This window comes from Balearica regulorum, chromosome 1, assembly GCF_011004875.1.
Source record: "Balearica regulorum gibbericeps isolate bBalReg1 chromosome 1, bBalReg1.pri, whole genome shotgun sequence".
In the NCBI taxonomy this organism is placed as follows: Eukaryota; Metazoa; Chordata; class Aves; order Gruiformes; family Gruidae; genus Balearica; species Balearica regulorum.
In genome coordinates this window covers 181,151,955-181,164,582 of record NC_046184.1, presented here as the reverse complement: position 1 = coordinate 181,164,582, position 12,628 = coordinate 181,151,955, and the positions used below count along the sequence as shown (strand labels likewise).

Here is a 12,628-nt window from a genome sequence, read left to right as displayed (position 1 = left end):
AAGTGGTTATAATGCATTAACTAAAATTGGAAACTTTAAGAACCGCGATAACAGGAAGCGAACTCTATGTGAGTGACCGCTATCTCAAGTTCTCTATCAGGAGCAGGTTTTGCAAAGCTCTAGTTTGTGGCAGGGAGACTGAGTGACACAGTACAAAGCAATACAGATAAACAGTGATATTCTCCAAACTGACATAAACTAAAAAATGATTAACTGAGACAGTCTATCCAATCTTCTTTTCCTGAAAGAGTATGACAGCGCTGAGGTGGCATCAATTTCTAACTCCATGCTTAGTCGGTTTAAATTAGTTAAGCTGTGATAAAATATGGAGAAGGCACTCTTAATTAAGAAATTAACTGTAAAAAAATCTACTGCTGAGATTTACCATATTCTATGCTGCACAATGAAGCAGTAAAAAGAGGAATTTATTTTTCCAGATTTCCAATGCTATTGTTGCATGAAAAACATACATGCAGGGAAGACAAAACTATTCTGATTTAGAAAAAAAAATAATAATTATGTGGTGGCATGATAGCTTTTTTGCATTTCTGAATTGAAAGACACTGAGTGATTGACTACATTTACCATATAAAAGATTGAAAAGTTGGAAATAGTTTAAGATCTGTTAATAAAAAAGAACTTTTTAAAGAAATGTATTTTAGACAACAGTTCTAGAAGATATGTTAGAAGAAACGTAATGGGAAATCCTCAAGTAAATATTAGAGGACCAAACAATAAATTTCTTCAAGACCACTCACAGTAGCTCAAATTAGTGATCTCTGATATAGACTATTAATGTATTTTTTTAAAATAACATTAGTAAAAAATAAGCATCATCACATATAAAAGAAACCGCAATGCACTCAGGATCAAAACTTTTAGTTAGCTATACAAACCTTTACTAGCTTTATCTAAATGCTGAAAATCCTCAACAAAATTCAGGACATCTTGATAGCTTTCTTCACACACTTCAACAAGAAAGTGGAGCAATGTTGTTTTTTGATCTGCTGACTTTGTGTCCTTCAGCTAGAGAGAAGAAAAGAAATGTCCTTCAGCTAGAGAGAAAACACTGAGAAAAAGATTACTTCTGATGATTTTGACAATTCATATATATTACTAATTATGAACCCAAGTAAGGTAAGGTGAGGACAAACTGTTGATCTGGTTCAGCTCTTTTAAAGAAAACCATAAGTAACGGCCTGTTTCATTGCTAAAAATCCCTAGAAAGATCATATTAAATATTTTTTAATTCTATACATTATTTGAGTTCTGTGCTCAAAAATGTGCACATATCTCTATTTAAAAATTATTTAAGCAATATTTGCAAAATATTTGCAAAAACATGAATAGACTCATGAAAGTGTAAAAATAATAATAATCAGAGCTAAATCAACAAAATATAACAATGCATGATGCACATATCAACTCCATGACATGATTTCCTTATGTGTGAAGCTAACTCTAGCCTAACAATATTTATGCAGTGGAAGCTACAACCTCAACCTGCACAAGTTCTTGTTGCTATCAATTCTCAGTAGAGTAAACAAAAGCTTGTAGGCTTCACTGTTTAACTACTTTGACTTCAAAAATTCTTAAACAAAAACTTTTCTTTCTGAACGGTTTATACATATAAAATTATTTTAAGTCCAGCCATTTTAAAACTCGGAGCTACTTGTGTAAAAACACTAACAATTGACAACTGGCAAACATTCAGTTATACGTCTCTGTTGTAGTCTCCCGTTGGAGCTAGTCTTTTAAATTGTCAGAGAGGTTTTTAGAAATAGAAAATGGCATCTCATATGAAAGTGTTTCTTCACTACTTAAAAACTATTTCTGCATAAAACAATTTAACAGAAAAAGTATACATGTACACAGGCACATAGAAAGTATGCACACATGATAAAGGGTTGCCACAATTGCACACAGACTTGTACATTTGAATATTGGGAGGGAAAAGTCTTCAGCACAGCATCAAAACTAGCACCAAATGAGTAGAAAACTCATGTTAGTTTGTTTCAACTTCAAGACTGTTCTTTAGTTTGGTTACCACGAAAAATACAAGTGATCAGCAATGCTTAATGGCATAAGAATAACTACAACAAAAAGTAAAAATTACCTTCCTTTTCAAAGAGGGTTCAAAAGCAGACACAGAACTATATGGGGATTACTTCTGAATAGGAACTGAGAGTAAGATCAATCCCAATTTAAATATACATACTTTTTTTTTTTAAAATATATATTACCACAGTTTTCCCATGCTTGCAAATTTCTTATAAAGAGATTTTTTTCAGACTTCTTGTGTTTCCCAATATCCTCAGAGATCATTTAAAGGGCATTTTATTAATTTAATTTAAAAACTAAATTAGAGTATATTGTCTGCTTTTCCCATACTGTATGTAAATTAAAATGGAGAGTTTTGAATGTTGGTTATCACTGAGGTTGATGTTACATGCTTCACTGTAAAAAGTTGGTGATTATTTTCAAAGATCAAAATGATTCAATCTTAATAAATATGATGAGATATACTCTTCCAGAATCGGTATGTTCTCCTTCAGATGAGTGGATTAATAATAATGTGAGACACAATTTTCAAAATAAACAGAAAATGGAACACATATACATCAAAACCAAAAAATATATTCTAGGGTCATTACTGTATGCAGCGTTACAAAATAAGTTACTTCTACTGTACTGGGAATGTCAGTGAAAAATGTCTCAATAATTGAAACATCACAAAATTTCTACAATGTGACACTGCTTAATCATAGAATGATAGAATGGTTTGAGTTGGAAGAGGCCTCAAAGATCACCTAGTTCCAACCCCCCTGCCATGGGCAGGGACACCCTCCACTAGACCATGCTGCCCAAAGCCCCATCCAACCTGGCCTTGAACACTTCCAGGGAGGGGGCAGCCACAGCTTCTCTGGGCAACCTGTGCCAATGTCTCACCACCCTCATTGTAAAAGATTTCTTCCTTAAAATACATGTAGTTAAAAAGTTAGTTTTAAAAATAAGCCAGTGTTATAAACATGCATATAATTCTAATATATCAGTATTTAACAAATTATTATTAGCATACCAATGTAATCTCTCTCTTCTGAGAATATACATGCATGTTCTCTGATGCAAAAGAACTATTACAGTTCAATTCTATATGGTGCAGGGAGAAGGCAAGATATGGAATTGTCTTCTGCAAAGTAGATAGTTCATATAGTTCCCTATGTATAGATGGGCACCAATGAAGAAGAACAGATAAATTGTATATTCTTCAAATATTACAGAAACCAAGATTTTTTTTAAGGACAGAAGTCACTACAAATTTCTTAATTTCTTAGAACCCCTACTGAAAACTGCTGTGCAGACCACCAAGCAGTCTGCAATTTGCAGCTTTCTGGTTTGGGGCCTTAAAGGAATATTGGTTTGAGTGTTTTCTTTCCTGCTTTAATACTACTATTTTTAATAGTTGAACCAGTTTATTATTCTCAGAACAGAGGAGATTAAGCATTAACCAACACAGTACACATAGTGTAGAAAATCCCAAAAATTACACACACATAGTTTTACCTCTGTGTTTCCTGACAAAGTGATCTGTGTAAGATACAATTTCATAACCAGTGAAGGCTTGGCACTCACGGACTTCCTAAATGAGGCCACAATTGGATGAGGTGAATTAGGAATTGGTGACTAGTACCCTGATACACACTGGACTGGATAGTCCAGAGTTACCTCTAAAATCTAGCTGTTCAATACTGAAGCGAGAAAAATTGTAATAGAAATCAGATCTCAATTCTCCATCAAATCTGCTGATTGGAATGTCACCTTGTATCATGAAGGAAGAAAACTCTGGCTGATGTGCTGAATACCTGGGTCTTTTTCAGTATTTGTCTGGGATGAAATAAAAATTTAACGTTCTCAAATGATACTGGTATTAGTAATTCACTACAAAGGTAGGATCATAAATGAAAACTCCCAGTGATTCTCTCTCTGAAAAATCTGTCAACCTTCAAAAGAACAAGTACTTAACTATAGGTTGCACTTGTCCTAGAATATCTAGTGGGAGAAATCCAAAATTTTACAGACTGTCTCTAAGGTGGCCACAGTTGCTCTGCCTCCCAGCAAAATCTATAATACTTGGTCTTTCTTTCCTAATCACAGAATGGTTTGGCTTGGAAAGGACCTTCAAAGCTCACCTAGTCCAACTCCCCTGTCATGGGCAGGGACATCAATACACTCATATTCAGCAGCCATTAAAGTTGCATTATCTTCTCTGTAGAAAAGTTTTTAAGTACCATGGTCTGGTATTTACAAGCTAGCAATTTGAAGTGAGGCCAAATCAAATATATATGAAATCTTGGTCATTGGAACTTCATTTTTTCACTTGCACATTTCTTATGTAAATGAAACACATTGACTACTATGACATATGTTTATGCATAACTAATGAAGTCTTGAAAGGAGTAAATCAGCATCACCACTTTTAATCATATAACAAGATACAATGTCAAAATTACACTGTACTAAGCATTTTGACCACAGGGAGCAAATTACCTTTTTTGTTCCTTATAATTTCACCTACAGACTATTGGTAGCGATCAGTTTCTCTGGAGCAGAAGATTGGACTAGATGCCTATTGGCTTCCCTTCACATATGAACTATTTCGTGATTCTAAGAAACATGCACACTATTCCCAACAAATTAAATAAATAATATTTTGAATACAGTATTTAGTTTACCTCTTAATTTGGCCTCACAGTGACTGTTTGAGAATTATTAGTATACCTGGATTTCAAAAGCTTTACACAATCATCTTCTCTATCAAGTTCTTAACTACCTTTGCAGTTAGAAAGCTTTCTTAACTTTTAAGCTTTTTTTTCCTTTTGCTACCAGCAAAGTCAGTTATTCCATCTCCTACCTTAGCTACACAGAAAAAGAAAAGTTCAAATGCCTTCTTTATCATAAATTAATAACACAAGGACACTGTTATGTCCTCCTCAGTTCCTCTCCTTTCTTTTCTAAACTAAATACACTTAAATACTTTTTTTCTCAGTTTACAAGTGTTACATGTTATTATCATTTGGATTCTCATCAGTCTATATATTTTCTGCAGTAATTCAGACAGGACTTCTCTTAAAACCTCAGCAGCACCTAGTAAGCAGTAGATAATTACCATCTTTATAATACATAGAAGGTCCACTAAAAGAGACATTTTTCCTCTCTAACAGAACGTTGTAACCTCCTATAAAGGTAAATAACCTGTAAGTGTGCAAATCTAATTAACTATGAGATCCTAGATTATCAAATGCATTTAATGCCAGAGCACTGTAGAGTTAGCCAGCACTTAAAGCGCATTTTCTGGAACTCTGTCTAGCCATTCACTCCTTCCTTTCATTATCTGCACACATCAGTTTCCTTTCCTATGTGTAGTACTTCAAGGTAGTCTTCAAAATTTTCATCTTCTAGATCTTAAATTATTTCTCCAAGGTAATGTTTGAATTTTGATCCTGCTCTGCAAAGTGCCTGTAACAATTACCTTCATATTGTTTTCATAAGCATTTTTCTTTTTTTTTTTATTGCCTTGTGCATTAAAAATACAGAGAATATAACCAAACCTATGACAGATTGTAAAATCATACCTAGGAAGGCAATGCACCCAATTGGACAGAAAACCATTGGTATCTTCCTTCTGAATACGTTTCTCAACAAATTGTACATTTAACTCAATAATTTCATCCATGCTGTATTTCTCTAGGTGGTTGATGCATGCTTAAATGTTTACTTTAGACTAGCGAAGGTATATAACTTATTCTCTATGAATATTTAAGTTATAGGTATCACATTTAACACTCGAGAACCATAGTGAAAGAAATATTCTGAAACACAGCAGACTAAAGGTGATTATTTTAACGAATGTAGAAGTTAACATTTTGTATTTTCTCCATTGTGTAAAAAGATAAAGAAGCTGAGAGGAGACAAAGAGTACACACAAACTACCACATAATTCCTTTCCCATAGGGACTATTACATACATGCGTACTCTGTGCAGATTTTGCAGTGACTTCCCAGAGGGTACAGAAAAAAAATAACAACACTAAATAAGGGGAAGGCAATTAGGATTAGAATTGATTATAAATTAACATTCAGGAAAGTATATACCTTATATAAAAATTGAAAGAGTGAAAATGTAAGGAAGATTAGAAGAAACAGGGAACTGATGAAACTGAGCAACAAAAGAGAATCAGATAAGGAGAAAAATTACGTAAAAGAGAAAACATAACTGTATTAAAACAGATTAAAATGGGACAGGCTTAGAAGTGCTCAGAAATGTAAGACTACAATACTACTGTGATATGGTCCTTCCATAACCTTATTTAATTTGAGGGGGTTTTTTATTAGTCACTCAATGGGGAATCTTCTAAGTCAATCTCAAGATGACTGTACACAGATTAGCTGTATTGTTCAAACCATCAACTAATGCTAAGAACTATGGGGGGAAAAAAGAAAGCAAGCAAAGAATTAACTGCAGGAAAAACATCAAAACAAGGTATTAAAGTAGCATAATAAAAACAAATGAAAGTGAATGTAATGCTCAACATGGACATTTCAAAACTCACTTTACATAGGGAGCTGAGATTATATCCAAAGGTCTGTGCATTCCGAGAACCTGCATTCATGTAGTTTCCCATTAACAATACTAGTTCCAGCAGCTTGCTAAAGCTTTTACTCTTCTTTATCTCTTCACAGGCAGCACTGACAGCCATGATGTCAGGTTTGATGTTGTTCACCTGCTCCTCAAACTGAAGTTTAAAAAGAATAGCACTGAGCCGTGGCCGCAGTCTCTTCACGTTGCTCATCTGATTGAAAAGAAAATAGGAGATTTCCTTTAAAATTCATGCTACACTTTGGCACTGTACAAATGCATACAATCTGAAATGATTTATTGGTGTGACAGGCTTGAAGAAGCAATATATCTGCTATAACTGATAGCAAATGAACGAATGAATGAGAGACACTTGGGTAAGCAACTGAAATCCCATCTTGTGGTTAATACGAACTGCCCCCATCCTTTCCCAATAACTAGTATGTGTAAGCAATAAAAGATAACGTGTCATCATATATCACATCTGTCAACTCATATACCAAATCCTATAAAACTAATCCAAGTTTATGACCCGGTAGTTGCAAAGTAATAAAAGTAGTTCACAAATTTTGTATAACTCAGGATGTACCAAAACAAGGCAAATCTCATTTTCTGGTGCAAAAAATATTTAAAAGCTGATTTCAATAAAAGCTTACTATAAACTTGCAGAAAAATAACAGTTTTGAAAAATTTCAGCTATGAAACACTAAATATAGCATATATTACTATACACCAGTATTCATACCCCATTATACTCCTGGATCTTATGCAGTTCATTAGGTAAAGCAGAATGCTCCCACGAAAACAGTAGCTTCTGTAGATCATAAAAGACTTGGCTTTTTCTACGGTTTACTGGTCAGGGATTTTCAACAGAAGTTTCAATCTTCCCATATAATTTAGGTCACTGAATTCCCACCCCAGAGTTACTTTGCGCATTATTTACTATACCCAAACAACGAGACTCCAAATTTTATTGCTTCTTTAAATCAAGGAACACTGAATGCATTCAATAAATTAAATTCCTCCATCTCCCAAGTTTCTAATGTACTACTCATCCTTCCAACTCTATCGCAGAAATCTTCAAACATTTTTTAGGTTTGGCATCACATATAATCCCAGAAGTTTTCTGTTTTCCACTGTTGCTCCTTTTGTCCCTATTAGGCATTATACATTCCTTGCTTTTTCTTTCTTTCACAGTAGAAAGCATGTTTTTTCCCTCCTGCTCTGCAGTTCTGTTTGCACATGAGAAACACTAGTCTCAAATTAATCCGTGAGCTTCTTCCCTCATTTTTCCCTGTCCCTGTTTTCTCACCAGTTTTATGAGTTCTGTAAAACTTTCCTCCCCATGCTTGTATTTTTCCTTCTCAAGGTAAAGTTCAAGCCAATAATGCCTTGCCAATTCCTGAAATCCTAAACTAGGTTTTGTTTCATTTAAATAAAAACATGTTATGGTTTCTAACTATCAGTACTTCTCAATGCAAGAAAAGAAGCAAGAATATTTGCACATCTCCTACAAAGTAATAGGTTTCATATAATGGCCTTAAAAGTTTGCCTTTAAATTGGAAATATCCCCCTCCAAACCACAGTGATGACTGAGGTTTTAAAGAATATTCCTCAACCCACATCTAGTCTATCAATGTGAAAATAGCTCTGACAGTGCACCGTTCACAACTCCTTTGGTGCTGATTATCCCACAATAGACTCAGTGAAAAGGATAATGGTGACAGTCTTCATCCATTTCAGTGTAAAGTCAAACAAGTTATCCCAAACCGATACTGAAGGCTGTCTAATCCAAAGGGTTTGACATAGAGGCAGAAGAGGATGGAATTTACAGTCTATTTTATTGGTTTTACTGTGACAGTAGTAGAAAATAAAATCAGGTAGAGTTAACATTTTATGCTACTGAACCACTTCTGCAATGCCTGCCTGGCAGTGCAACCACCTGATGATGTCCCATTGAAGTAAACATACCATTTGCATTTAAGTTCAGATATGAAATTTTGAAGTAAAATAAGCAATCTTTTCCACTAACCACACTTTAGTTTGCATCACAGAGCAGAGCACACAAACAGGATGTCTTTCAGAGGAAACTAGGTTGAAAATCAACTCCACTCCTGAGCTTTAGTCCACAGACTGCCTCCAGCCTAGTCATCAAGTTAAATACTAAAATGTTTATAGTTTGAATGTTAGCTCAGTTTCAACTGTAGGCAGATATTCTGTAATCATCATACACTAAACAGTATCCAATAGTGTTGTAAAATTCTTAAGAATGGGTAAGCAAGGATAATGGGAATTTAATTTAAATAGAGCATTTCAGTGAAACAGAAATGGTCAACTTTATACCTAATTTAGGAATAAATTTCTAAAAGAATATTAAGGTACTGAACAGAGGTAAGCATCACAAAGTCATTCTCTTATCTCCATCAGGAAGAAACAGTATTAACTCCTTTTCTTCAAACAATTCACTTACTAGTAGTGTACTACTACTACTCAGCACATTGAAAAGAGTATTCTTAATTTTAAGTTTTATTCTCCATTCAGGAAAAAAAATTGAGACTAGACTAGACAAAACACAAAACTCCATTGATATTATCCAGATTTTTTAGTATTTGCCCCTATTCAGGGTGCAATACAGAAGATCATTGATATCAAACTTATCAAACTATGGGAACTAACAAAATAAAGTGTAAGTTGCATTGATTTTAAATGGTACCAAACTCAAGACATTACAGAATCATCAGATGATGCATCATTTATTGACTCTTGGCTTCTCAGACAGGCAGATTCTTGATACTGAAATAATCAGGTACTTTAGATTACAAAGATGTGTTGCACAAACATGAGCAAGCACATATGCGTGGAAGATGCACAATTTTCAGCAGAACCAGCTGAACTACAACAAATTAAGAAGTTCTGTATGTAAGTCTTAAGAATGCATGCAGAAATCTGTAATGTAAAAAAATCAGAAACAGAAGTACATGTCAGAAACACAACAGAAATGCCATTATGCAATAATATTTTGTATTATTGTTTTTTAAACACTGAAATCCATACTTCATATACAATGTATGCTGTCAGTACTATTTGTTTACCTGTTTGCTAAGTCAATCACTGAGAAGGGAGGAGATTGAGAGTTCACTTAGCAACATATAGCTTTCTTTGTGACATGTTGTCTACAAATATATTCAAACTGTAAAATCCATAGACCTTATCACAAGAGATGCTAAGAATTTAAGTGTTGCAATGTTGAGAGGCTATACTTTTTTATATTCAGCATATAAGTACATAAGTCTACTTATGTCCTTATAATGAAATCCTGAAAACAGACAATTCAAATAACTAAAAAGGGAAGCTGAAGTAGAAAGCTAAAGGGTGAGTGGACTACACATGTCAGAGAACTGTGTATGAGTAACGAATTGTTCTATTTTTCAAGTAGTGTTCCACAAGAATATTCTCACTATGAGCAAGTCCAAATGGGAATTGACAACTGAGTTGAGCTGTCTGGTAGTAGCTCTCACAGCCCTTTATCCAAGAGCAAAGAGAGGTTTTTCTCTCAAATACAGCATAAATCAAAAAGCACCTGCAAGAGTGCGCCATCTGGTAAATGTGTGCTTTCACTGTCTGCTTTGTTGATGTCAGGTAAAGGAACATGTTTCAGAAGTTACACTGACATTACATTTTGATCACTGAATGTGATTCATTCTTACCACAAGCTCATAGAGAAAAACACCGCAAGGGTTCCAGTTTCACAATATACCTTAAAGTATCAACAGTGCTGAGGCTGTCAGACCACCTGAAAGTGTTCCCATCCAAAAAGTAAAATATCAGTCACAGCCAAGCTGACTAAAAGAGTAAACTGGAAGGGCATCCCCTGTGGAAAACGTATGGTTTTCATCACTGCAGCATCAGTGAACTCTACAGAGTGCATAGGTAAAAAACATGAATTTCTAACACTTATTTTTAGACTCAGACACTTAAAAAGCAGGAAAAAAAAATTCAGGTAAGGAAGAACTGAAACCTTAACAGACCTTTTACCACATGTTTAAAGAACGGAAAAGAACACTCTGCTCAATTTGAAATGGGCAGTCAACATGCCCAAATTTTAGTGAAGGCCACTAGCATTCTGGAAAGGCCAAACATTATTTCAGTGTATGAGAAGTCAGTCCATGACAATGGAATAGTCAACAACAATAGAGATGTTTTTATGGCTCTGTGGAAATAGTACATCTTTCTTCACCTTTGAAACACTCTTCTTCCCAAACAGATTATAGTAAAGGCAAGAACTACCAACTCAAAATTCAAATTACTTACAAGAAACCAGAAAGTCTTTATACTTGCAATGTTGATATGTGTACATGCAAACAGTTGAACTGATGACTTTTCAGCCTTACTAGCACTGACAGAAGGCACATCCTGCTACTCTATTTCTCCAGCTTGAATTATAAATAGCTTGAATTTGCACCACTGACTCAAATTCTTGCAAATCCAAAATTTTCATAAAGGATATTCAGGACAGAAGGGAGTGTTCTGTAAGTGACATAAGGACAACACCTATCGATTACCTCCTAGCTGCACACAGGTAGCCTTCTCTTGTCTTGTGGATGACAGTGCACTGATGTACAGTGCAGAAAATCCCTGGTACTGTTTTTGATGGCATTATGTTCAACAAAGATAGATCAGCAAGGCCAGTCTGCAGATGTCAGAAATGGGGGAATTCCTTTTGAATACTCCAGAAGTCACCTGTCTTATGAAATACATCCAAATTGCCAATGGGGACTACAACACAGCCGTCAAAACAAGCTGAGTTTACAGTCTTCATGCTGAAATTCACAGATAGGTATGTACTACTATGAAAAGAAAGAAGTGATTTTTTTGTCTTATCCAAAAAATACAATTGTATTTACTGACATCTTGATCAGAACAGAATGCAGAAACAGCTTTTGTTTCTCCAAGTTGAATTTAGACAATGGTATTTTCCTAGAAAGGAATCATCCAAGATTGGGAAGCTCTGAATTTCCCAAATTCTTCTATTTTTAGCAGACCTAACAATGTTGGAAAAACTATTTTCATTAAAAGGTACATATGGAGCAGATGCTGCTAGACTGAAAAGCTTTCCTCATAGGAAACCAAGTCAAGAGTTTAATATATGTAAAAATCCTCTGTAAAACCTCTAATTCAGCCAGATAGCAAAAATAAATAAATTTATACCAGAAGTCAAGGGCAGAAGTCATTGAGGAACTTAAAATAGAATAAAACAATTTGAAGCCAAATGGAGAAAAGTTTCTAAAAGTAAAACAGATCTAGCTGTATTCCAGATGGAAAAATCCGTTTAGCTCTAAAGTAAATGCCTCATCTTCTGTCTGGCTACTACCAGGAATACACCTCCTAATTAAAAGTAAGTCTACAATATTACTTTGAGTCTCCCAACGTACAAGCTAGGAAGGTACAGACAGATGATCAAAGTGTTGATGGGAATGTCTGAAAACCATGACAGCAGGCTTAGTACTCTCATTCAGGTTGAACCACCAACATATCCACATTGCAACTCCAACTCCAAAATTTGGTGCTATGTAATTATTTAAGCAATACACAGTGGTAACAGACCACAATAGCACCTGATTATGATGTTTTTGATGTGATAGACATAATCCATTTCAAAACAGCTCAGATCTCTAGCACATTCACATTTAGTATAGTTTTCTCTATTGACCTAACAAGGTGTTCAAGTTAATTTCCTAAGCAGGAACTTATGTGTCTATGTTGATGACAGTACTGGTAAGGAAAAAGCATTCCACTACAGATCTTCTGTAGCCCTGTCAATAGAAAATTCAATGACTGTGGAATTTTTATCCATATGCCTATTTAGTGTATTTGGAACCACATATAATCTGTGGCAAAACCAGTCTAACATGAAGTGTCACAGAAGTGAATGCTGTGGAAGATAGCTTGTGTATCTTGGAGAAAGTTCTACAAAATGATCAGAGGGAAAGT

The 12,628-nt window shown here is 34.8% G+C and overlaps 1 protein-coding gene across 2 annotated transcripts in view; it reads right to left on the bottom strand.

The window, feature by feature from the left end:
• Positions 1–12,628, bottom strand: part of DIAPH3 (diaphanous related formin 3) — a 257,984-nt gene that overhangs the window by 110,520 nt on the left and 134,836 nt on the right. For both annotated transcript variants that reach the window (XM_075741732.1, XM_075741731.1), the window contains 2 exons: positions 6,612–6,851; positions 897–1,026 (listed from right to left, as the gene is read on the bottom strand). In XM_075741732.1, coding sequence (XP_075597847.1) covers positions 897–1,026; positions 6,612–6,851 — 370 coding nt within the window. The remainder of the gene's footprint in view (positions 1–896; positions 1,027–6,611; positions 6,852–12,628) is intronic.